Source organism: Taudactylus pleione, unplaced genomic scaffold (genome assembly GCF_031769625.1).
Source record: "Taudactylus pleione unplaced genomic scaffold, aTauple2 ptg001288l, whole genome shotgun sequence".
Classification (NCBI taxonomy): domain Eukaryota; kingdom Metazoa; phylum Chordata; class Amphibia; order Anura; family Myobatrachidae; genus Taudactylus; species Taudactylus pleione.
The window spans coordinates 845,649-872,571 of record NW_028285688.1 but is presented as its reverse complement, the minus strand read 5'-3'; the positions used below and the strand labels follow the sequence as shown (position 1 = coordinate 872,571).

Below are 26,923 nucleotides of genomic sequence, written 5' to 3'. Positions count from 1 at the left end.
TATAGGACCTGATTCTGGGGCTCATATAGGGCCTAATTCTGTGGCTCATATAGTACCTGATTCTGGGGCTCATATAGGCCCTAATTCTGTGACTCATATGGGACCTGATTCTCTGGATCATATGGGACCTGATTCTGTGGCTCATATAGGGCCTGATTCTGTGGCTCATATAGGGTCTGATTCTGTAGCTCATTTACGGCCTAATTCTGTGGCTGATATAGGGCCTGATTCTGTGGCTCACATAGGGCCTGATTCTGTGGCTCATATAGGGCCTGATTCTGTGGCTCATATCGTGCCTGATTCTGTGGCTCATATAGGGTCTGATTCTGTGGCTCATATAGGGTCTGATTCTGTGGCTCATATAAGGCCTAATTCTGTGGCTCATATAGGGCCTGATTCTGTGGCTTATATAGGGCCTGATTCTGTGGCTCATATGGGACCTTATTCTGTGGCTCATATAGGGCCTGATTCTGTAGCTCATATGGGACCTGATTCTGTGGCTCATATAGGGCCTGATTCTGTAGCTCAGATAGGGCCTGATTCTGTGGCTCAAATCAGGCTTGATTCTGTGGCTCACATAGGACCTAATTCTGTGGCTCATATAGGGCCTAATTCTGTGGTTCATATGGGACCTGATTCTGTGGCTGATATAGGGTCGATGTTGGACGTAGCTGTGCGATTTTATTTTTTACTGCGCATGCGTCCTGATTGTGTTCGTACAGAGAGTCGCAGTTGCGATATCAGAGAAATATACTGGAAATTTGCTGGGAGTTCTTGGGCGGTGACTGGGTTTTCAGATGCACGGAGACGGTCTGTCTTATGGGCATATTATGGGAGTGTTACTGGCGTGTCGTAAAATTCTACTCCAACCCTTAAGTATCACATATTTTTAGTAAGCAGATCGCATTTCCCATAATTGTAATGGGAAATGTGATCTGACCAAAGTTACTAAAAATAAAATGTGAAAAAATACTGGGGAAAGCCCTTTAATAATAACGCCACCTGGAGGTGGCGTTATCCAGGGTCTCCCCCGGTTACCCGACTCCTGCTCCGCTCTAACGGGCAGAGCAGAGCCCGTAGCCTGCCCCAGTAATCAGCTGTGTGGTCTAAACAGACCACACGCTGATACACTGTAAAAAAAAAAATAGTAAAAAACCCCCCAAACTTACCTGACTCCAGGGACCGGATTTCGAGGCTCCGGTGATGTCCTCTCTCCGGTCAGCTGGTCTCCCATCCTGCACGGCGGCCTGGTCGTCACCTGACAGGGTCCCAGTTCAGTATGGGATGTCAGCTGACCGGAGGACATAGAGGACTTCACCTGAGCCCGGATTATGCAGGTAAATGTAATTAAGGGGAAGGGTGCGATCGCGGGGGGCGGGGCTTGGTGATGGGGCGGGGCTTAGCGCTTTGGGGTAGCAGCAGCGGACAGATGGCGCATGCGCGGGGCACTTGTCACTGTATTTTTTTTCGAAAATACCGTGACTAGTGTGCGGAGGGGACTCGCAGGTACAGAGCTTTCTCGCTAGCTCTGTCCCTGCAAGGGATTTGTAGTAAATCCCTGTGATATTGCCTGAATTCGCAATGCGAATTCAGTCGGTAATATCACACTATAATCTGCATTGTAGTAAATAGAGCCCTAAGGGCGGGATGTACTAAGCATCACATCCGCGATACGGTACATCCCGTCTGTATTCGGCTACATACCGCCTTTGATTACCACAGTATGTACCTAGAATATTACAAAGGACAGCTCTGCCGGTAACAGCTTTCTTTTGTGATGGCTCCGGACAGAAGGACTCCCGAGTTTAACAACCAGAAGTCCCTCTGGCGTCCATCTGTGCATGTGCCGCGGGGGTGATGGAAGGGATCCGATTAGATCTCTCTCGGAGGAGGCGTCCGAAAAGAAGCCCATAGATTTCTATTGGGTAACTCCACCTGAAGATGACATTACCCATCGGGTTGACGCACCAGAATGCATCGCATTCCGGTGCTTAGTACATATGGGGTATGCGGTAAAACCCCGGAAAGAAAGCATTTTCGGGGGTTTTGCCGCATTTTCCCCTTTAGTACATCCTGCCCTAATAGTGTCTATTTGGATCCCAAAATAATAGCTGTCTAATAGCACTTTTTAGGGTATTGTCGGTAACACTGTGATAAATTGTACAGTATATGGACATCGACCAAAGTCTGTTGCACGTTTCTATGAACTCAAGAGTAAGTTATTTCATGCTTGCCTACCCTCCCGACTTCTGCGGGAGCCTCCCGAATTAAGATGGGAGCTCCCGCTACCCCGCAATGTATATGCAATCCCCCGCTTTCCCCACTAACCTGCTGGAAATCCTACCTGCGCATGCGCGATGGGGCCCAGGCTTGTATACAGGAAGACGCAGGGGCAGGGAGTCTGTCTGCTATGGAGCCCGGAGATGCCTCCCAGGTCCGGCCCCTTCACAGCTGACAGTCACATGGGCCACACACTGACTGCTTGGAGAGACTGATGCTCCCAGCATTCCCTGGCCAGCCCAGACTTCCCAGCCATAACGGAGGACAGATAGCTGGGGGAGGAACCTACGCTGAACTGACTGAGGAGCTGTGTGACTGATCAGAGCTCACTGTAGCTTGAGCAAGAACCATGAATGTCAGTGGTGCTGCAGAAGAGGACAGGTGAGGGGATGAGAGAGAGAGAGAGTGGGTGTGGGTGTCTATTACTGTGTGTGTGTGTTTCAGTGGGGGGACCATTAATATGAGTCTGTGTGGGGGGGCCCTATTACTGTGTGTGTCAGTGGGGGGACCATTAATGTGAGCCTGTGTGGGGGGGTCCTATTACTGTGTGTGTGTGTCAGTGGGGGGACCATTAATGTGAGTCTGTGGGGGGGGGGTTCTATTACTGTGTGTGTGTGTCAGTGGGGGGACCATTAATGTGAGTCTGTGGGGGGGGTCCTATTACTGTGTGTTTGTGTGTCAGTGGGGGGACCATTAATGTGAGTCTGTGTGGGGGGGTCCTGTTACTGTGTGTGTGTGTGTGGGGGGGGGGGGGGTCCTATTACTGTGTGTGTGTGTGGGGGGGTCCTATTACTGAGTGTGTGTGGGGGGGTCCTATTACTGTGTGTGTATGTGTGTGTGTGTGTGGGGGGTCCTATTACTGTGTGTGTGTGTGTGTGTGGGGGGTCCTATTACTGTGTGTGTGTGGGTTCCTATTACTGTGTGTGTGTGTGGGGTCCTATTACTGTGTGTGTGGAGGGTCCTATTACTGTGTGTGTGGGGGTCCTATTACTGTGTGTGTGTGTGGGAGGGGTCCTATTACTGTGTGTGTGTGTGGGAGGGGTCCTATTACTGTGTGTGTGTGTGTGTGTGTGGGGTCCTATTACTGAGTGTGTGTGGGGGGGGTCCTATTACTGTGTGTGTGTATGTGTGTGTGTGTGGGGGGTCCTATTTGTGTGTGTGTGTGTGGGGTGGGTCCTATTACTGTGTGTGTGTGGGGTCCTATTACTGTGTGTGTGTGTGGGGGCACGTGGTAATAGATACACCAATAGATGGATCTAAACATGCCTTTTGGGCGGTGCTGGCCACGCCCTCCAACACCGCGCGTGTCGTTTGCTACTTCCGTAAATGATCTCCCTCAAACTACTTTTCAAAAGTAGGCAAGTATGAGTTATTTACAGTTATGTGGAAGTAAATTGTAGAAGATGTTACAACTGTACATAATGTAAAAAGCAAACTGATGGACTTATTACTCCTATATACAGTATATAGCGGAGAAACTCTCCAGTTCACATAATATAATTACATTATTGCTTGGAATCCTAAAGGCTAAATAGTGCAGGAAATATATGAAAAGCCTGACATATTTGCTGTACGTACTTGTCACAATCTGGTGCATACTTAGGCAGTTATGTAATGAGTATTGTACTGACGCATATTTTAAACATGCTTATTTTTATGTTTTGTTTTGTTTTTTTTACATTGTGATCATTACATTCCCAGGACTCTATCAGAAGGTACTAAGGAGTTTCTGGCAAATGTCATCCGTCAGGCTTCTACCACACAGCGTGCCCCGCAGGGCACTGTATCCTCCATGGAGTTACCCTTTTACCTGCTCTGCTTCTCCTCACTTGGTAAAACACTTCAGCCCCCCCCTCCCCTGTGGTTTTCATTACCCCATTGAAATGTCCTCCCTCTGCGCTGCCCGGTAATGGGAAGGATTATACAGAGCGCTGAGATTAGTAATAATAAGCCGGTAATAAGCGTGTTAGGAGAGAGTATACAGCAGCTGGTTGGGAATGTATTCTGCAGCTGGTTTCCTGGACAGGGTTCCACATAATTAACTTTTATCTTTACTAAATAGGTTGTCAATTAGCAATACCGGCTTCATGGCTCAGCAGAGCCGCAGCCACAGAACTCTAAGCCCAGTTCCTACACTTTGTTTAACATTTACAGGTAAGGTGCCCATCCACTAGAAGACAGGCAAAAGACTGCACGATTATGACAATGTAATCGTGCAGTCGTTTGTCAGTCTGTGATGGCACAATCAATCATCTGCAAACATGCTGAACCTGATATTATCGTCAGGTTGTCCAGCATGTTTGCCCGATGATAGATGTCTAAACGACCAATTTTTTTTAACAATCTGCAAACGATTTTCAAACGATTATCGAACGATATCGATATGCTACCGTTCAAGTGCTCATATTAGTCGTCTAGTGGATAGGCACCTTTAGAGATTCAAATAAATCAATAGCTGATATATGGGAAGCAAACATTTCCACCCACGTGTGGGCATCTGGCTGGGTGTGTATACTGTTTATAACTAAAAAGCTTGAAAATGGACAAAGTATATTTGTGTAATGGGAAATGTGGAAGTGTCAAAACTGTTTCAATTTATAATGGTGGTGAAATTGTAATAATTGACGAGGAACAATTAAATGGGATGAATCTTTATTTGAAAAATGCCCTTATGCCTCCAACCCCACTAACTTATCTCTAGAGCATGGCTTCCAGCAGGGGTTATACGGGCAGCACTGCAACAGGGCGGAAGTGAACCCTGTGCCGCACCCACCCCGTAAACCCGTGACATTATAATGACACACCTATGAGGTGGGGCTCCGGCTCTGGGAAGAAGTGCACTGCCCAGAGCATCCTCAGGACGCTCTGGGCAACTCTGCAGGTGCCTGCCCGAAGCATTCCCTTGGATGCTCTGTAGTAGCACCACTAGCTGCAGGGTGCGGTTCCAGGCACCCTGCAAGCCACATGCAGTTGCCGTGGGGCAGCGATGGTGCCATCCCAGGGCCCTGTGCGACGGCACAGGCCGCACACCTCTGGCTTACGAGCTCCTCAGTTGTAGGGTGTGGGAGTTTGAAAACTTTATCTAAAGTCAGCATTCCATTTAAAGTAGGGATGTGCAGGCTCAGATTAGTTCGGATTTTCCCGTCAAATTCAAAATTTTCCCGCCAAAAATCGGGTCTCAGAAAGAGGCAAAATGTCATCCTTCATGAACAAACATCATCTTTCATGGACTTTTGTCCAGGAATGATGATGTTTGTCCATGAAAGATGACATTTGCCTCTTTCTGAGACCAGATGTTTGGCGTGAAAAATCTGAATTTGGCGGGAAAATCCGAACTAATTAGAGCCTGGACATCCCTACTTTAAAGATCATGAGATAGATTCATTCAAAATACTGAAATACAAAGGTGGAACTCTTATCATTTATCTGGTACATTCTAGACAATGGAGCATATTCAATTGAGGGCGAGGTTTAGCAAGCTTCCAGTTGTGGAGTACCATGGGCATGTGCGCTCCCGATACCCGCGGTATTCAATTAACAAACATGCACGCTGGGTTTTCAGCACTGAAAACCCTGCGGTGCGAGAAAATAAAATAAAAACTCTACTGACCCGTCCGGGGGTCTCCACGGCTCCCAGTGGCCTCCTCTTCATTTGTCACTGGGGAGGAGGCTGCTAGGAGGCTCTGGGACTAATGGGAGGTGCAAAAGCTGCTGGAAAATGTAGATGTGCCCCTGCTACAGGGGCTGGTACACTCACACGGGGGGGGGTCACAGACACTGGGGGTCACTCAAGCACATACACACACAGCTTACAAATACTCACACACACTCACCCTGCTGCAGAAGACCCGGTTCCCCATGCTGGATGCAGAAGACGCTGCTTGGGAAAGTGAATAATTAAGAACTAATTAAGCTAACTGGAAACATTTCAATTGCTCAATTAGTCCTAGGGGGGGGGGCGCGCCGTGGTCCCAGAGCAAGTCCCACTGATATTTCCTATAATTAACGATTTTAGGAAAAATCAGACTTGCTCTGGAGGCGCGAGAAAAAATCCGTGATGATATCTATAGAAATCACTGAGTCCCATTTTCAGTCACCTAATTGAATAGCAAAACCCTGCGGCTGCGGGAAAAACCCACGCAGGTTTGCGTGGGTGCCCTCCGGGCGACCTGGCTTCATCCCGCAGTCCAAAAACATACTGGTAATTTAAATGGCTGCTGATGATAGGGTATGTAGTTAGGAAGCCGGCGGTTGAAATGCTGACAGTCGTCTTCCCGACTGTCAAATCCCGGCATGGGACTAGTGATAGGTGTCTATATACCGACGCCTATCATCAGCCGCACGCCAAAATCCCGACGCCTGGCATACTGATTGTAGGTAAGCCGGGTGTCGGGAGAGCTTAGCCACGGGGGGAGGGATAGGATTAGAGACTCCCGGAGAGACTTAAGGTTAGGCACCTCCTCGGGAGAGTTGGGCTTAGGCTAGGGAAAGGGGGGGTTAGGGTCAGGCACCACTGGGGGGGCAATTAGGTGTAGGCCCCCCCCGGGAGGGTTAGGTTTAATGTGCGGGGAGGGGGCGTTAGATTTAGGCACCCCTGGGGGGAGGTTAGGGTTAGGTACAAGGGGGGAAGGTTAGGGTTAGACACCCCTAAAGGAGGGTTGGGGTTAGGGGGGGGGGAGGGGTAGGGATAGCATACTTACCTCCCCTGTCGGTATCTTCAGCTGCCGGCATTCCGGCGTTGGTACTTCATCAGCCGGCGGTGATTCATACCAATTCTGCTGACGACAATGGTGCCTAGTATGTGTGATAGGGAATGAGAATGGAATATATTTTCTGCACAGTACAGCATAACTTGTGGCATGCTTGCCGACTATCTGGCTGCCCCCTCCAGGAGGGAGCAGCCAAATCGGCTTGACTGGGGGGGCGTGGCCAGCAAACGGGGACGGGGACGGCCAGACTACAAGAGTTTGCGGGCGGAGCGGGGGGCGGAGCCACGCAATCGCGTCATTTGGGACCCGCCCCCGCTACACAGTGCCGATTTTACAGGCAGTGTGAAGCAGGGGGTGGGGCCAAAGTGACGCGATTCGGCCATGCTGGACGATTCAGCATATCCGACCGTTCCATAATTAGTGATTGGTCGCGCAAACACACTGAACAGTTATCTCCCCGATCTCAGAGGTGTCACCGGGTCTGGTGACACCCAGTGCGCACTCTGGCTGTCCCAGTGTCCCTGCGCGACGGAGGCACGACCACTTCTGAAAAGGGGGTGTGACTGATTCATATATGCCTACTCTCCCGGGAATCGTAGGAGGCTCCCGATTTTTCGGGTAACCCCCGTGGCACCCCCGGAAGAGTAGGCATATCTCCTGCATCCCGCCCACTTCCTAGTGAAGTGGGCAGGATGGCGAGATTTCACCTGGAATTTTCAGGTTCGTAGGAAAGGGAAGGGGCAAAATTATGCAAATCGCGTCATTTAGCGGGTGTTTTCTGTAAAGGGGGCGGGGCCTAATGTCTACCATCTGGCCCCGCCCCCCGAAGAGGAGAGCAGCAGGTCCCATTCTGCTGCTCCCGGAAAGCTGCCCAGGAATGTCGGCAAGTATGCCTAAATTAAAGGGGCATGGCCTCGGGGATCCCGATTATGTCACTCCGGGGGCAGCCCAGCATCGCTGGAGATGCTGGACTGCCCCCGGAGACTGGGCTGTCGGCTCCTCTTCTGTGTCAAGAGCTGGGAGCTGCAGGAGAATGTACCACTGCAGCAGCCGGCTCCTGTCACTGCAGGGGAGCCGTCATTTTGGTGTCACCCACCTCCGAAGGTGACACCCGGGTGCGGCCTGCACCCCCCCTCATGACACCACTGGCTGATCTGTCGATATCCGGCAGATAAATGTATAATGTAAGCCTAGTATTACAAATGTATCATCTTAATTAAGGAGGTGTTGGCAGCAAGAAGATACACATTGTAAAACATGGAGGTGAAGTACAGCACTATATATGGCATGTTCACGGGAAAAGAAAAAATACAGGCACTTTAGAAAAAAAAAAAATCCACAACTTGGATATATCTTGGCACTCTCCATAACCTTCGCAAATGTCTGATGAGCTGTCTATTGGCAAATCCCCTGTGATGTATCATGTCAGGAGGAAGCCCCTGATCTCATACAGATTTTACAAACAACTTGAGGGGAATTCAGACATTCCACAGTCACTGCCGAGATGGCATCCCTGAGGGATCCTACACAGCCAAACACTTCCCCTGCATGGAAAGTACATGCGATAAGTACAACTTGGCCCATTTACAGTAATATAGTATTTAAAGTGGAGTCGACCTGTTATCCACATGTGAATCTACTTCTCTGTAAGCAGAAAATATTTGTCACATCCAAAGTCAGAGAAGCAAGTACCAGCCTTATTTTTAGACATTTATGATGTCTGCTGAACCTGTCTCTTGTTTGCAAAGATTTCCAATGCCCGTAGCACAGATCTGCCAGCATAGGACAAGGAGGAGACTGTTATAGGTGTAAATACAGGAAATATCTATTATTTCAGAAATAAATTATTTTGATCACAGGCGGAACTACCTGCGGTGCAGCTGGTGCATTGCATGCATACCTCCCAACTGTCCCGCTTTTGGCAGGACTGTCCTGCTATTTCTGCTCCTGAATGAGGACACACCCCTTTGTAGTGTGTGTGTATTTGAGGGGGGTCCAAGCATATTGTTGCACATTGGCCCACCACTCACTAGTTCTGCCACTGATTTTTATGATACTGTATGTGTTCTAAACTTTTGCGGTTTGGTGAACTAATACCCCTTTGACGCAAAACTTATAACCTGGTTTATTGCCGGGGCAACCTGGGTCCTGGGTTTGTGTGAAAGGCTCAACCAGGGTTATGTGTCCCGGAATCCGACTCTGGCCGCTACCACGGTCGAGCCAGGCACTGACCCAGGTAACGGTGCAGTTTGAACAGTTATCCGACTGGATCACACTAAAAAGAGCAGATTTGTGATGTAATCTCCTCCAAGCAATCCGCAAATCATACATCATGGCTACCTGGCAGGACGCAGAAATGAAGGAGCTGTTAGCAATAAGGGGAGAGGAAGAGATCCACAAACAAATAACAGAAACTGTCAAAGATGACACAGTCTACCGATATATTGCACAAATCCTGACTGGCAGGGGGGTGAAGCGATCACAGCAGTAGGTGGTCAACAAGCTAAACGCACTACTCAAACAATTCAGCAAGGTGCATGACCAAAATGATTCATGTATACTTGCCGACAATCTAGCTCCCATATCTCAGACGGTGCTTCTGGCCAGGAAGAGTATTCAAGTCTCCCAGTCTGGAGCTCCTGCTAAAGTGGGTGCTTTGAAAGGCGGCCATTGACGCCTTTTGCGCTGAATTGCGTCACTGTAGCCCGGCCCTTAGCTTTACAATGCCGGTAATCACTGTATTGTATAGCCGGGGACAGTGTCACAATGTTGTGATCGCACTGTCACGTCCCCCATACCGCCCACCTTCGCCACGCCATTCCCCTGTCCATGGATGTGACAATAGGTAAATCCCTGGTATCCTTAATTTTTTATTGCCGCAATGAGCGTCCGATAACTAATAAATATGCCCCTTATTGAGCCATGATATATCCCACCCTTGCCGGAAGGCTGTTCCACCATGGCATCAACTAAGTATGAGCGTGAAATGATATTTTCAGACCCTGCTCAGCTCACCCATTCTTTGGTTATTCAGCTTTGGAAAATGTTTCATTCTTTCTGGTCTGTAATGCAAACCACACCATCTAGTTTACTAACTCTGGATGGCTTCATTATAATCAAGCATCATTGTTAGGTTATTGCCAAAGGGGCCATTAGGCAGGAAAGGCTTTTTTATAGTTAAAGCATTTTAACATTCCAATCTCTCACCAGCCAATCATATCTACCATAAACATTCCGATACCATAAATCAGCGACTGTTTCCTCTCCACAGTGAAGTAAGATGCTTTCTAATGGGACCCCAAACACTGGTTGTCTGAAGGTTTTCTCTGGGCGAAGGAATTCAAACAAAGCTATTTCTTTACCTTTCTAGAGTAAAAGAAGCTGTCCCTAAAGGCCTGGGAAATACTTTAGTATAATAAAACCCTGACTATGTACATATGGCTGGATGTTTATTCTGCCAATGAAAAGGTTTAGCTCTCAGTGCAGTCCAGCTGCACATTGACACATATTTAAAAATGGAATCGAATTAGCTGGGAAAGACGGCTTATTTATTGAGCACTGCACAGTCCTTATACACCAAATGGGTGCACGCAGTGTCGATGCAGCAACAATCGGTCGATTTTTTTCAGTCTGCACATGAGTCCCGATGGTTACCGCTCTCAGCCACAGAATTTGGACGCAGAGAGGCGTTTCTGTGTACAGGTGGCTAGCCAGACATGGGCATGCGGCGGACATGTTGCCGTCAGCAACTGCATCTCATGACGCAGTAGCATTGACAGCGACAGCCATGTTCAGAGGGATAATCTGCGCCTCTATAGGGCTGGCGCAATGTTCGATGGTGCGTCTTAATACACATACTGTAGGTAGCCGGTGGGCGTCTATATGAATACTATTGACTGCGGCATTAGTATAAAGACGCGGTCATTCTGCTACAAAAGACACCACCATTTTATGTAACATCGTCCACCCAGCGCTACTCCCTTCTGCCATTCACGTCAGTCCCTGCCCCGTTGGAACTTGCAATCTATAGTCCCTAACACTATGTTTTTGGATTATAGAGAGAAACTGCATACTTAGCGACCTTTGGCCCTGACTATGCTATAAATACGTAGGTGCAAGTTATAAAGGAGGTAAAGTAATTATATAGTATAGGAGTAAGCATAATCAGGGTCGGACTGGCCCACAGGGCTACAGGGGAAATCCCCGGTGGGCCCCACTACCTGAAGGCCCCACCTCCTCTTCTAATGTCACGTTTCAGACAGTGCACTTGAATTATACATTGTTACTCTATTACAGAGTCAGTTAGTTAGAGCAGGAACATGGATGAACAGACCATGCATTGTAGTATCCATGTTGTCTACAGGCTATGTCCTCTATAATGGTAGGCCAAGCCTCTGCGGTGGCTGGACACACCCCTATGGAGGCTGGCCACATCCTTTAAGCATGGGCCTCTAGAACTGCCTTCACCCGGTGGGCCCTTCATGCCTCAGTCCGACATTGAGCGTAATGTTAAAGGATAATATGACATAATAAGACTATAGGGGGAAAATTTAATAAAGTGAGAGTTTTTAGAAGTGAGTTTTAGAAGAGATGTTGCCCACAGCAACCAATCAGATTCTAGCTATTATCTTCTAGAAGGTGCTAGTTAAATGTTAAGTAGAATCTGATTGGTAGATTTACCCCTAGGGGTCTATGTACTAATCCTTGGGGACAGATGTACGAAAATCTGTAAAGTGATAAATTGGAAAGTGATAAACTACGAACCAATCAGCACCTAACTGTTATTATTCAAACACAGCCTGCAACATGACAGTTAGGAGCTGAGTGGATGGTAGTTTATCACTTTCATATTTATCACTTTCCAGAGCTTAGTAAATCTCCCCCCCAAAGTGGACAGAGATAAGTACCAGCCAGTCAGCTCCTAACTGTAATTTTACAGGCTGTATTTGTAAAATGACAGATGATGATTGGTTGGTACTTTATCTTTTCCACTTTATCTCTCTTCAAAGCTTAGTACATATCTCCTTTAAGTCTTTAGTAGGATATGTATAGAGGGAAGGGAGAAAGGGAGGTTCTCAGATGGTTGTTTATTAGTATCTATGCTTACTACTGGTGTAGAGTAAAATTCAAATACGCATGACTGAGGAAGCACTGGCCTATACCCATAAAGGGTCACAATGGCTTTAGAACCTCTTTCCCTTTCAGAGTCTGAATATAAAAATGGAGGTACTGTAGGAACTGAAGATAGGTTTAGCTCAATGGTCATATCCACCAGAACATCTTAGTGCAACACACCCTGTGGATCCTGTACCTCCTTCAGAGTTCCCCTTTTGGGAACACTAGCGAATTACTTACGGGGCACTGCATGGCTTTGGCAGGCAGGTACCCTGGGAGAAATTCTGTCACCAGCCAAGCCTGCCGGGATGCAGTCAGGAAGCCGACGGTCGCAATGCCGACCGCGGGCTTCCCGACTGTCTAATCCCGACAGGGGACTAATGACAGGTGTTTAAATACCGACACCTGTCATTATCCCTACGCCGGGAGCCCGACGCCCGGCATACCGAACGAAGGTAAGCCGGGCGCCGGGCACAGACAGCCGCTTTTAGGTGTTAGGGCTCCTGGTGGGACTTAGGGATAGGCACCGTGAGGTTAGGGTTAGGCTAGGGGAAGGAGGGGTTAGGGTTAGGCACCTCCGTGGGGAGGTTAGGGCTAGGCACCCCCCCAGGAGACTTAGGTTTAGGCTGCGGGGAAGGGGGGGTTAGGTTTGGGCACTTACACGGGGGATTAGGGTTAGGTACTAGGCACCTGTACTGGGATTGCTTTTCCCCAGGAGTTAATCTAGGAGTAGTGATAATTTAATTGATGATGGTTGGAATAATGGAATACTAGTTTAAATAACATTATAACAGGTCACAATCTGAAGGTGCCATGACAGCAAGGACAAATGATGCACCAATAAGTGACAGATGTTTGCTGATATGCGGATATGTAGGCTGTAGTAGCAGGATCAGACCAGTATCTCCTTTTGGCAGTATGAAGATTGGAAAGTACTTATGAGGTCACAGTTTAAATGTACCAAGGGCCTGATTCATTACGGATCGCGACTGCGAATACAATAGCGATTACACACGCATTTCAGCTGCGATGGTATGCTAGTTCATTGCAATTGCTATGCTGCCGCAGCACTGCACAAGGACGCCCACTTTACCTTACACACATCCATAATGTTTAGCAATACTGCAAAACCATCGGTACAATAGAGTACCATCGCAGCCTCACGCACACTTACACAAGCTCTGACCTTACTCAGAAATTGCTAACTTCCACGCACGTTATCAGGCCTCAGGCTGCGTGGGGCATCGCAGCGGATAATTTATACATGCCCAAGCAACGGCATTCAAACGCACTGGCACGCCTGTGTTTCGCCGACCACCCCTCCCCCCCCGTCACCACCCACGAACAGCACTTACTGTCAATCACTCTGTGATGGGTCTGCATGGTCACTGCTGGCTGGTTAGCGCACTCGCACTGCGATGCATACGCAGAACGCAAGAATAAGCCGATTGTGTGTGTATTAACAACTGTGATCCTTGCTGATCAGGCCCCAAGTCTATTAGATGCAGTTTGTAGTACCTGTGTTTGGCCAGCAATACAAGTCAGCAGTAGAAGCAGGTAGAAGTAGCCAAAACAGAAGTAATAGGTATTTCAGTGCAGCAGGTAAAGCAATATCCAGCTATGCTGGAGTAAGTTATTTGGCCAGAGCAAATACTATGGGCAGAAACAGGGGCGTAGAGAGCTGGCCCTGACAAAGGAGGCGTGGCCTAATTGTGGGAGGCGTGGCCATGCCCCCTTTGGGGGAAGGGAAATGTTTGCAGTGCTGGGGCGGGGGGCACTGTGAGCCCCTCAGCCCAGCGCAAATCCAGGCAGAGAAGAGGGACTGCAGCGTGTGCTGGGCTGCTGACAGGTGAGAGGGAGGGGACAGGCAGAGTCCAGCTATTAGTACTTGCTCCCCCCCCTCTCGGCGCACCGTGGTAGTTTTCGGGAGTTTGACCGCAATTCTCATATGTGCCAAGCTTCGTAATGCGATACATTCCAGAGCGTGGACCCGCTGGGTAACACCATCTTTAGATTGCATGTAGGAGCAGAAATTGCGAGAAAGCAAGTCAGTAATACACCAAACCCTAGAAGTGAAATTGTGCATCATACTTGCCTACCTTATTAATTTCCTGCGTCTCCTCCCCAGGAGAAGTCCGGAGAGGAGATGCAAGTGGGCGTTAATGGGGGCGAGGCTAGACTATTCTCGTCATTAGGTCCCGCCCTTCACAGACAAATAAAGCAGATTGTGCATATTTAAAGGGCCAAATTATATAAATATGATAAAATTGTGCCATTAGGCCTTGCCCCCTCCTCACGGATCTGCGGATTGCCGCTATTATTCTCCCCATTCTGCCCACTTCAATCGGAAGTGGGCGGATGCTGGAGAAGTGCCCTCTCTTCTGGGGTGCGGGGGGGCTTCCCGAAAAAACGGGAGCCTCCCACAGGTTCTGGGAGAGTAGACATGTATGTTGTGCATACACAGTATAGTAATGCATATTTTAGGTTAAAATAATGGTGTACATTACATTGCACACCCTGCACCAGTTACTATGTGTGATTGGTTGCTATGGGCAACATTTCTACTTCTCAAAACCTGCACTTCAGTAAATATACCTCTTAGGACCTATTTTCTCTCAAATGTCATTGCCATTATAAAAGAAGTGACTGTTTGTCGATAATAAAATATCCTGACCGTAAATTATTAAATGTCAGTCTTTCGCTAAATTAGATGTCAGTGTATAGAAATATAGACTCACCCAAGTCAGAGCACTGTACCACACGCAAGTGGCACTGACATCCAAACGGACATAGGTCGAAGGAAGGCCCGCTATCACGGTCTGTGGTTACATTAGACTCAAAACCTGAGCCCTCCTCAGGTGTCTCATCTTTCATCATTGCGAATCCATCATCCATGGAAAAGTCCCAGAATCCTCTCTGTTCAAACGGCAGGGCATTGCAGAGGATCACGCAGGTGCACAGGAGAAGTAAGATTTTCATTATTCCAGGGATATCCTTTAAGAAAATAAAGAATATATGAATTGTTCAGTTATATAAAATATTTCTAAGTGGTAGATCATTTTGTGCATTAAATTGTATTTAGCAACTTTCTTTTATTCCAACTCCACTGTGCCCATACAGCCTATTCAACCTCTTAATAATGGGTGCATCCTAATACATGTTTGGTATTTTCAGTGCATTGGTTTGGGTGCCCCTCACCTACACAGTGCAAAAAGCCATTTTGTCGTAGAACAGTGGGAATCTCATGGCATAAGGAGCTCAATTTATGCTGGGCATACACTATGCAATTATCGGTCCAATCCACCCCGATAATTGTACTGTATGTGCAGCCGACCAGTGCTAAAATATCCATCAGTTGGGCATGCCGGATCGTCCAGCATGTCCGACCGACAGACATTTCCCCTGTTCCTTCTCAGGGAAGGAACGGGGAAATGTCTCCTCCCCAGGGGAGGAGCGCAAATATCGGGGCCAATACACTGTCAGATATCTGCAGAGTGTCGGGCTGCCAGATAAAATGTCTGTTGGTCTGACAGGAATTTTATCTGGCAGTGTATGCCCAGCATTAGCCAGTGCCTCAAATTTCTTACATTTTTCAGCCTAAAGATGTTGAAACATAAATTACTTTGCAAGATTGCCGGTTGGAATCCATTTAGACAAGCCTTGGCCAAGAGTGGCATCAGTGCCTGGCTTTTATGTGGTTTTAATGTAGTCGCTATATGCCCAGCAGTAGAGGGTCAGAATACTGTAAGTGGAGCCTTTCTGAGCAGTGCCCTAGAAACTACATATGTTTTCCAATTACAGTTTTTAAAATGGACATCAGAAGCCTCAAGAATGAGTATACGATATTTTCCCTATAAATAAAAGCAGGAAAGAAGAGACTCATTTGTCTAAATTCTGTGGTATGACCCTTGCTTTAAATAACCATTCTGTATCTGAAAGTCCATCAAAAATAGCTGGCAAATTACAGCTTGTGTCCAGCTACCGACTTCACAATTATAGGTACAAAATGTCCAGGGGATAGTTACAAGTAGCAGAAGTAGTTGAGTTTTCTTGGGGCCGAAGCTGTAATTTAGAAACACTAGTTTGCATATTTTTGGAGTAATTAGATATTACTAACCAGAGAGCAATTCGACATTACCAGTTGTCATACAGTATGCAGCAATGTTTTACCTCCACTTAGTTATTGCACCATGTAACACTTTCTTTCGGTATGCAATCGGGAAGCCGCCGGACGTGAGCCCGACAGCCGGCTTCCCGACTGCTTTATCCCGGCGAGGGTTAAATGACAGGCGTCTAATTCTAGACGCCTGTCATTTTACCGACGCCGGGAGACCGGCGTCCGGCAACCCGATCGAAGTGATGCTGGGCGCCACTGCGGACAGCCGCGGGGGAGGAGGGTTAGGTTTAGGGCTCCCGGGGTAAACTTAGGGTTAGGCATCCCCCCGGGAGGTTAGGGTTAGGCTAAGGGGAGGGAGGGTTAGGGTTAGGCATCCCCCCTGGGGGGGACTTAGGGTTAGGCGGTGGGGAAGGGGGGGTTAGGCTTAGGCACTTAGAGGGGAGATTAGGGTTAGGCACTGGGGGGAAGGTTAGAGTTAGGCACCCCTAAGGAGGGTCAGGGTTAGGGGGGTTAGGTTAGTTGATACTTACCTGGGGAAGATCGGGATTTTCAGCCTTGTCGGCCTGCCGCTGTTGGGATTTGAACGGCCGGACTTGTGTCCGGCGGTAATTCGTATGTATTCCCTTTCTTTCATATGTCCCCAGCAGCGGTCAATGCCACCGTTTTCTCTGAGGGGGTGTGGGCAAGCCCAGTGTCGGACTAAGGCATGAAGGGCACACCTGGGGGAAGGCAGTGGTAGGGTCCCTTGCTGAAAGGGTGTGTCCAGCTTCCAGAGGGGTGTGGCCAGCCACCACAGAGGCTTGGCTTACCATTATAGAGGACATAGCCTGCAGACGAGAGGCGTATCTATAATGGGTGCAGGGTGTGCGGGGAAGATGGACCCCTGGGTCCAGGGAGGCCCCGCACTGCACACCCTGCACCCATAATAATACTTAGCTCTCCGGAGTCCCACGTCGGCGCGGGCGTCCGGCACTGTAAAACGACTGGAAAATGGCCACGGCGGCCATTTTCCCGTCGTTTGTGTATGCGCAGTACAGGGAAAATGGCCGCCGCAGCCGTTTTCCTGGTGACCTGTGCATACACTATAGACTCTGGGCACACTCTAGTGCCCAGAGTCTATAACTCCGGCGCTGGCCGCGCACAGCTCAGTGCGCTGCCGGGCGGAGAGGAGGGGGCCCGTGTCGGAGACTGCACACGGGCCCCATCCTCTCTAGAAACGCCCCTGCTGCAGACAACATGGATACTACACTGCATGGTCAGTTCATCCATGTTCCTGCTCTACCTAACTAACTGAGGGCCTGATTCAGAGCCACTCGTAAGCGGAAGCTCGTTCGCTCCGAGCGATGTTTGCCCAACTGCGCATGCGTACGGATCGTTATACGCATGCGTGAACCAGTCAGTGCGGACGAAATTCATGTGCTCGCAAAATAGCGAATGCCTGCTAATTTGAGTGACAGAATGAGGCGTATGTGGGTGGTAACAGAGGAAGGTGCTTGTAAACGGGGAGTGGAGATCCGATCGCAGGCGTGCTTAAAGGTCAAAACGGGTGTTTTATGGGTGTGCATATTTAAAACAGCAGCGTCATTGACCACGTCACTGGGTTTTTTTTAAGCCAGAACTGCTCGCAAAATTGTGGTAGCAAAAACCAACCACAAGAATAGCGAGCAGCTCATACCCTGTTCGATGTACTCGATTAATCTTATAAATAGCGGACATGACGTAGGATGCGAGCTGACAGGGGGCGTAGCTTCCCAAAAAACGACCGCAAGTTTTGTACGCTCGTTCAGACCTAGAGGCGTGAACAGACCGCAAACAGCGAACGGTTCATTTGAATAGCCACCCCTATTTTCTGGACGAGCGAGCGCAAATAGCGTCCGGCTCTGAATCAGGCCCTGAGTCTGTAACAGAGCAACAATGAATTCAAGTGCACTGTCTAAAACCTGACATTAGAAGAGGAAGTGGGGCCTTCAAGCAGTGGGGCCCTCCAGGCATTTCCCCTGTATCCCGGTGGGCCAGTCCAATCCTGGGCAAACCTCCCGTATTTGGTCACGTCCGTCCCCCCCTTTCCAGTACCCAGGCCCTGTTTAACTCTCAATGGCTCTGACCATACTTACAACTTTTTCAGAGGTCCAATGAGGAAGCATGTTGCTGATAATATCGTCATCATGGCCCCACTCCACTACCGTAACATAATGCTCGAATTTGTGGCACTATGTCGTGGGTAAAGGGACCATTATGATGTCATGCCTACTGGAAGGGTTGACTACTCTCCCAGGATCTGGTAATCTCCAGCAAATCCTGGGAGAGTAGTCAAGTATGTATCAGACATTTTTTTTAAAACACTCAGGCCCTATTGCTGTGTTGGATACATTTGTACTCCGACTGTTAGCAGGAAAAGAAAATGTACACATGATAAAGCGCATTTACATGCATTTACTCAATTGGATCATCTCATGATGAGCCCTACACTAACGTACATGCCAGTTTTATGTCTGGGGTGACAAGTGTGGTGTATAGAGAGAGTAGAGACGTGGCTTGTCAGTGTTAGTTACTAATGTGCATGTCGCCTTACCCTATTTCTGCAAAATATAATAATGTAATGAAGTGTCATCAATCAGAGCATAATGTCTGGATAATGTTGTTAATAAACTCGAAAGTTAAATTTATGTTGTAAAATATAATTAAATACAAATTCATTTTGATTAAATTGCATGAAATTAAATACAGACATATTTTACGTTCTCTAATTAAAAATCCTTTCCTCTCTCTCAGTCCAAATGGAATAAATCAATTAAATAATGCGAATAAATGGTTGCAACTTAGTATAATAACAGCTACATTAATGAATTAATCAGCTGGAGATGACAAGGCACAATCATCCAATCAAAAGCTGCTAATTGTGCTACAGTAACTGTCATCACACAGTGAGCACATTTTCCCCAGAACATACTTCCTGACTTTCAGCTCCCTCCTTCCGAGAAGGAGCTGTCAGGCTTCCACAGCAGGGAGGCGGGTCACGGCAGAAAGGGGGCGTGACGCGGCGATGATACAGCATTGGGGGCAGAGCATGGAGCGTGGGACTCTTCACAATGCCGAGATTAACGGCATTGTAAAGCAGGGGGCGGGGCCACGATTACGCAATTCAGCATGGCCGGGGCACTTGATATCGGCTGGGCAGAGACTCTGGCAGCTGCTACTGCCGTTGTGCAGCTTCCATGATCGGAGCTCACCAAACACTTCTGATCGGGCCTGGCAGCAGCAAACAGTAAGTGGACAGCGGCGGAACAACCCGCGGCAGTTTGCGGTGGCGTGGCACCTGGACGGCAGCTAGTGGTTAGTGCCAGGCCGGTTCTGGGGCATCACACAATCAGAATCTGGTAGGGAGATGGCGACTATATACTCGTGTGTACAATTATTTCCAGACCACACTAATAGGCTCCGACAACTGTACGCATGTTCCCCAACTAAGCATTGATCCTACTGTAATACTATTCATTATCAGTATCCGGCAAACTGTATGCGATAATTTGCACATAAACACTTGTACAGTATTTCAATATGGAGGAATGAGTTCTTCACTGAAGATTTAGAAGGTAGTTGCAAGAATGACTAGAATCGTGTAGGGCTTTAATAGAGAACATAAGTTATAATAGGCAGGAGCGTAACTACAGTAGGTACTTGAAGGACCCATCGCAAAAGTTTGTAATGGCCCCTATGTACCACCCAATGGTGAAAAATGTATATAACACGTGTGACTTTGACAAGGAAAATGGTGCCCCCGCAGCTCGGGGCCCCATAGTAGCTGCACCCCTTGCAGCTATGGTAGTTATGTCTTGATAATAGGGCCAAAAGAACTGGATGTGCAGGAATCGCATGGAAAGTGTTAAAGACTGGAAAGAAAGGCACATCAGATGTGACCGGCAGTAGGTTTTCCCGGAGCCCTTACCTCATGTGTTTCTCTGGGCAAGGTGGGAGCAGAACACACAGCAGGGGGAAGCTGAGATCTTGTATGACATTGGAGTGAGATAACCACATTCAGCCAGTGGTAGATGAAAACTGCCATACGACCTGGCTGGTACACAATTTATGGGCCCCCTCTCCACATCCTGTTTTCCTGCCTGAAGCACACAACCTCTTCTAATGTCCACTGTGGATCATTAGTTTATAATATACACAGCAAGATTCATAACCTAAGTAATAGCAATAACCAAGAAGAACTTTTACGCCAAGGTCACTAGAGTACACAGCACTCTAAGCTCAATGTGTCCCTTGTCATGGTAATACGTTCATCACTAGTAAACTTGAAGGTGGAAGGCTGGGCCTTGGTCTACCACTCAGAAAGTCCCTGCACTCATCTCTCATTTTATCCCAGCATTCTCCCCTCTCTATATTTCTCAAGCCCAAAGTTGCACTGCACTGATATTTCAAGTCTTATAGACTTATTGGGCTCATCACAGTGCAGCTCACTGCTCGGAGTAGCCCCTGCCGGAAGGAGGATGCCAGCCACCCCCTCCACCTCAACCCCGGGCCACCCTGCATTGGAGACAAGCATTGCAGCTTCACAGCCTCCCTCCCTCCTGCCCAGTGCCCACCAAACAGTGAGATGCCGGATGGGAGGTTACACGTTGAGCTGCTGCTTACATACTGTGATAGGGTTCGGTCAACCCCCGGCCCGCGCTACTACCCACCCCTGGCTGCCTCATAATGCCGCAACACAATAAAAATAATTCTGGGGAGAACATTGTATCCCCTAGTGTTGCTCTGATTTCCGCATTAAGAATTTCCTCCATACAAATGCTGCTTTGTGTGATCATGTGAGCAGGATGTGCGCTGACATGGAAATGCTCTTGTAGGAAAAGATATAAACATCTTGTGGGAGTCCTGCCTGACATCTATATGTACAGTACCCTGGAAAAACATTCATAAATAAGTCATGAAATGGTCCGGATATCAGAATTATTATTTTCGGCCATCATAGGATTTTAAACATTTCCTATATTTAGAGCCTCATTTGTGGGATCCAGTCTAAAGATCTACAGTAAAAAGGTAGACGATGTTAAAGCGTCAATAGGTCGACAGGGACAAAAGTTCGACACACTAAAGGTCGACATGTAAGAAGATCGACATGTACAAATGGTCAGAGTGAAAAATGACAACACAAAAATGGTCAATGTATGACTTTAAAATTGTGTTTTAGCTTTAGGGTTAGGCACTTACTGGAAGGTTAGGGTTAGGCACTTACTGGAAGGTTAGGGTTAGGCACTTACTGGAGGGTTAGGGTTAGGCACTTACTGGAGGGTTAGGCACTTACTGGAGGGTTAGGGTTAGGCACTTACTGGAGGGTTAGGGTTAGGCACTTACTGGAGGGTTAGGGTTAGGCACTTACTAGAGGGTTAGGGTTAGGCACTTATCCCAACAGTTTGGGTTAGGTATCAGGAGGGAGAGTTAGGGTTAGGCACTTACCGGAGGGTTAGGGTTAGGCACTTACTGGAAGGTTAGGGTTAGGCACTTACTGGAGGGTTAGGGTTAGGCACTTACTGGAGGGTTAGGCACTTACTGGAGGGTTAGGGTTAGGCACTTACTGGAAGGTTAGGGTTAGGCACTTACTGGAAGGTTAGGGTTAGGCACTTACTGGAGGGTTAGGCACTTATCCCAACAGTTTGGGTTAGGTATCAGGAGGGAGAGTTAGGGTTAGGCACTTACCGGAGGGTTAGGCACTTATCCCAACAGTTTGGGTTAGGTATCAGGAGGGAGAGTTAGGGTTAGGCACTTACCGGAGGGTTAGGATTAGGCACTAGAAGGGACGGTTAGGGTCAGACACCTACCCAGACGGTTAGGGTTAGGCACCAGGAGGGAGGGTTAGGGTTAGGCACCAAGGGGAGGGTTAGAGTTAGGGTGAAGTGTGTCAACCTTTTGTCCCTGTTGACCTATCATCTGGTGTCTATCTAGATATTGTCTACCTTTTTACTGTAGATCTTTCAATCCACATCCCTCATATATCAACGCATTTTATCATTCACAACAAATGATAATACTGGTTGTGCATGATAATGGTGCTCCAGCCAATCAACTCCCAACTGTCATCTGTTTGAAAAATAACAATTGGGAGCTGATTGGCTGGAGCACCATATATCATACGCAACAAGTTTTTTCACTTGTTGTGAATAATAAAACTGGTTGATAAATGTTTTTTTTTTTTGTCATTGATGCAATAGTGCCTCTAAATGCTCTTTGCTATAAATACATTTGGATAGTGAGAAAGGTACTATATTGAATGAATAGGGCAATACTTGACTCCCTTCACTGCCAAGTACATTACGTGGAATATTTATTAAAGTTCGATTTTACATTTGATTTGACCTTTAGGAAATACCCAAATGCAAAATCGAATGTAAATCGAATGCCAAATCACTCAAAATTCAAAATCGAACTTTAGTAAATTTACCCCTAAATATCATTTTGGAGGCTATAGGATCAGTGGACTATTGCTAACCAAGGAACACCCACAAAATGTGCTGTTTTTCCATATTGATGACCTGATGCGGCAAGTTTTTCACATAAGGAGGCGATTTTTGTTTCCCATGCTGTTACCTTCATCTAGACATACTGTACTATTACAGAGGTGTGCATTATTTTAGACTTGCAATTTAAAGCTCAGGTATTGTGTTACATGATTTTGTGTCTCTTGTCTGCATTTGGCACTCTATATATATATTTTTTTTAAACTATGGACAGGTTTAGTGAATAACATTGATTATATTGTCACAATGGCACCTGTCAAGAATTGGATTATTTTAGGCAGCAAGTGATCACTCAGTTCATTAAGTTAATGGGTTGGAAGTAGGAAACGTGCCAGCGTAAGGATCTGAGCAACTTTGACAAGGACCAAATGGTGATGGCTAGATGACTGGGTCAGAGCATCCCCAAAACGACAGGTCTTGTGGGGTGTACCCGGTATCCCGTGGTTAGTAACTACCAAAAGCGGTCCAAGGAAGGACAACCAGTGAACCGACAGGGACATGAGCGCCCAAAGAGCCTACAATTAGCACGTGAGCTTTAGAACTGGACCATGGAGCAATGGAAGAAGGTGGCCTGGTCTAATGCATCACGTTTTCTTTTACATCATGTGGATGGCCGGGTGCGTTTGCGTTTTTTTCCTGGGGAAGAGATAGCACTAGGATGCACTAGAAGATGAAGGCAAGCTGGCAGAGGCAGTGAGAAGCTCTTGGCAATGTTTTGCTGGGAAATCTTGGGTCCTGTCATGTTACTTTGACACATACCACCTAACGAAACATTGTTGCAGACAAAGTACACCCCTGCATGGCAACGGTATTCCTTGATGGCAGTGGCCGGTTTCATCAAGATAATGCAAACTGCTCCACTGCAAACATTGTTCTGCAATGGTTTGAGGAACATGACAAGAGTTCAAGGTGTTGACTTGGCCTCCTAATTCCCCAGATCTCAATCCGATCAAGCATCTGTGGGATGCGAAGGAAAAACAAGTCCAAGCTATGGAGGCCTCACCTCGCAACTTACAATACTTAATGGGGGAAGCAGTCGGGAAGCCGACGAACAAAATCCCGTCACCAGGCTTACCGACCAAAAGGTAAGCTGGGCACGGACAGCCGAGGGGGGGAAGGTTAGATTAGAGGCTCCCGGGGGGGACTTAGGGTTAGGCACCCCCCAGGAGGTTAGGGTTAGGCTAGGGGATGGGTGGGTTAGGGTTAGGCACCCCCGGGGAGGTTAGGGTTAGGCACCCCCCCGGGAGACTTAGGTTTAGGGTGCGGGAAAGGGGGGGTTAGGGTTAGGCACTGGGGGGGAGGTTAGGGTTAGGCACCCATAAAGGAGGGTTAGGGAGTAAAAAAAGGTTAGTTAATACTTACCTTATGTAGCTTCTGGATTTTCACCCCTTCCAGGCTTCCGCGGTCGGGATTTGAACCGCCGGCCATGCGGCCAGCGGTACATCATACTGATTCCACTTAAAGGATCATTTATGCGTGCTGCATTTGTTTGTGACATATTTGTCCTGCCACTTGTCCATGATCCTGATTACTGACTTCAGCAACTACATGAGCATCCTTTTGGCTACATTGACATTGCTCTACTGGATTTCTATGAGACTGAAATATCTGAAATGGTTCTGTTTTAGTCTTTGGTCTAGTGGGTGATTGTCTGCGAGACCCCTGCACATATGGTTTCTGGTTTTTTTCTGCTTTGCTTATTACAGAATTCCCACAACACAGTTTATCTTAATTCACAGGCCAAGCCCCAAAAATGTCATCTGTTATATTCTCTGCATTGCCTATGCCAGCACATGTCTACTAAGGGGGCTTTCTGCTGTCTCACTTCACAGGAACTAATCCTTGTGTTCATAGTTTTGTGTATGGGGGTTGTACATGGACTAATGGTGAAAGTTTATGTTTGGCTATGTATTAAAGTAGCTGCTGTTGTTTAGTAAATTAAGTATTAGCAAAAAATAAATATATATATATATATTACCACCAGGGCCGGCTCCAGGAGTCGGAGCACCCTGTGCCCGCTCGCATGAAAACGGGGGTGTTGCCTAATTACCATAGGCCACGCCCCCTAAGTGACGTGATTTGGAGGTATGCCCACATGGCACGCCTCCAAATAATGTCAGGCTGGGGGTAAGCCCGGCACTCCGTCACTAGCTGGGCTTCCCCCAGACCTCTCCTGGCACTGAATGGATGCCGCGCGCATGCATGCAGCATCCATTCAGCTACTCCGGGGTCCGGCACTGTCACACAGCTGCGGTGGTGGGGGTTCCCAGCCTCCCGATTTGACCACCCGCGGGTCACTTCAGCCCACGGGTGGAACAACAGGACAGTGCTGTCCTGCTTAAATCGGGATGTTGGGGAGGGATGCGCCCACTATGGGGTGGCGCCTCTGTATGACTGCACTGGTCGAACAGCCCAGGAGTTGGCCCTGATTACCACCATGAAGGGTTACTGGGGAATTCCTGACTGAGGGAGAAGATACTGTAAACTAAAAAATAGTCACGGATCATTAAGATAATGTATATATATATATATATATACATACTTATTCCGCTCCTTCCGGGAGGGAGCTGAATGTCTGTATACAGCGGGGGGGGCATGGCTGGGCGATGATGAAGTATTGGGGGGCAGGGCCAGGGACATGACCGCGCGAGCGCATCATTGTGGCCCCGCCCCCTCTTCACAGTGCCAAAATTAACGGCCACGATGACACGACTCAGCGTTGCAGGGGTTTCTTTCGTTACTGCAGAGGCTGCCGGGAGGCTTGCCTGCCTTTCCGGGGGGCCGGGAGCAGCACCCGATATTCGGGAGGCTCCCGGCCAAATCGGAAGGGAAGTATATCCTTTGTATAATCACCTCTGATTCTAAGTAGATGGGATAGTAAAACAAAAAAGAATAGCTGCATCTCCATATGTGTATATATCTGCATAGTAATATATTATCAAGTGTGTGTGTGAGCGCATGCATGTGTGTTTAGTGGGAGGGGAGTGCTAAATGCCCAGTAGTACCGCTGTTACACAAATATCCCGGGTGATTTGGAACATGGTTCCAACACAGGTCAGACCCCTTTCAGACTGCGGCTCCGACCTGGGAAATTCCCAAACTGGCGCCATTTATACTGCACAGGGGTGCAGTGGTTCTCTCCTGCTGGCGCTTGGAGATTACATCATCTCCAAGTGCCGGGGATCCGCCTCTTCTTATGCTGTGAATGGGACCCGGGTCGGATGACCCAGGTCACCCGTTCACACTGCAGGGTTACACGGGTCGTTCCCGTGTTAAACCCTGCTCACTACCGGGTTGGAATACCGGGTCACTCGACATGGGAATCCAACCCTAATCCTTTTAACACTGAGCCGTGACCCGGGTTGACACGGCAATAACCTGGACTATTTGGCCAGTGTAAAAGTAGTAGTATTATTATTACTATTACTATCACTTATATAGCAACCTGCATATTCTGTTGCTCTTTACAATTGAAATAGTAATAAAATTGCAGCCTCACGTTTTATGCAAATTAAACCAGTGGGAAAATTGGCTTTGCACTACCATTCATAATGCACTATAGGCCGACTCTGAGCTGGGAGCAAAGCAAAACTAAAAAAGCAAATACGTTTGTATCTGGAACAATCCATTTTTCAATGCAAGGAGTGCAAATACATTTCTTATTTTTGCATGCAGGGTAAATACTGGCTGCTCTTGCATGTAGCCCACAAATGCTGGCCAGCTTTATCTTTACTCAGCAATTTAGATTTCAGTTTGGACATGTCCCTCACAAATATAAATCTCTCTGCACATTTTACACCTGCCCCTCCTACAGTGCAGCATGGTTTTGCGAAGAATCAAAGGAATTTAGAGATGAATGCAATGTCAATATTTCCACAGTTGAGCGAAGTTGCACTGTGCATTTCCGTCGTCGCTCGCAGCGACTATTTACCCCCAGTGCGATTGACAGTATGGGGGGAGGTAACTGCATACTTGTCCACATTTATATTCTCCTTCCCGGGAGAAGCCCGTGGAGGAGAAGCAGGTGGCTTGCAACGGGGGCGGGGCCTGACGGGTAACGTCATTAAGCCCCATCCCATTTGCGGGAAATTGCAGCGATTGGCGCAAATTTTAATAGGGGAAGGGGCTAAATGATCCCATTCATGAATAATCGCGTCATTAGGCCCCATCCCCTACACGGG

The 26,923-nt window shown here is 47.8% G+C and overlaps 1 protein-coding gene across 1 annotated transcript in view; it reads right to left on the bottom strand.

Annotated features, from left to right (window-relative positions):
* Nucleotides 1-26,923, bottom strand: part of BGN (biglycan) — a 73,102-nt gene that overhangs the window by 28,030 nt on the left and 18,149 nt on the right. The window contains exon 2 of the mRNA XM_088462926.1: nt 14,843-15,098. Within this exon, the coding sequence (XP_088319052.1) occupies nt 14,843-15,083 (241 nt within the window). The 5' untranslated portion in view covers nt 15,084-15,098. The remainder of the gene's footprint in view (nt 1-14,842; nt 15,099-26,923) is intronic.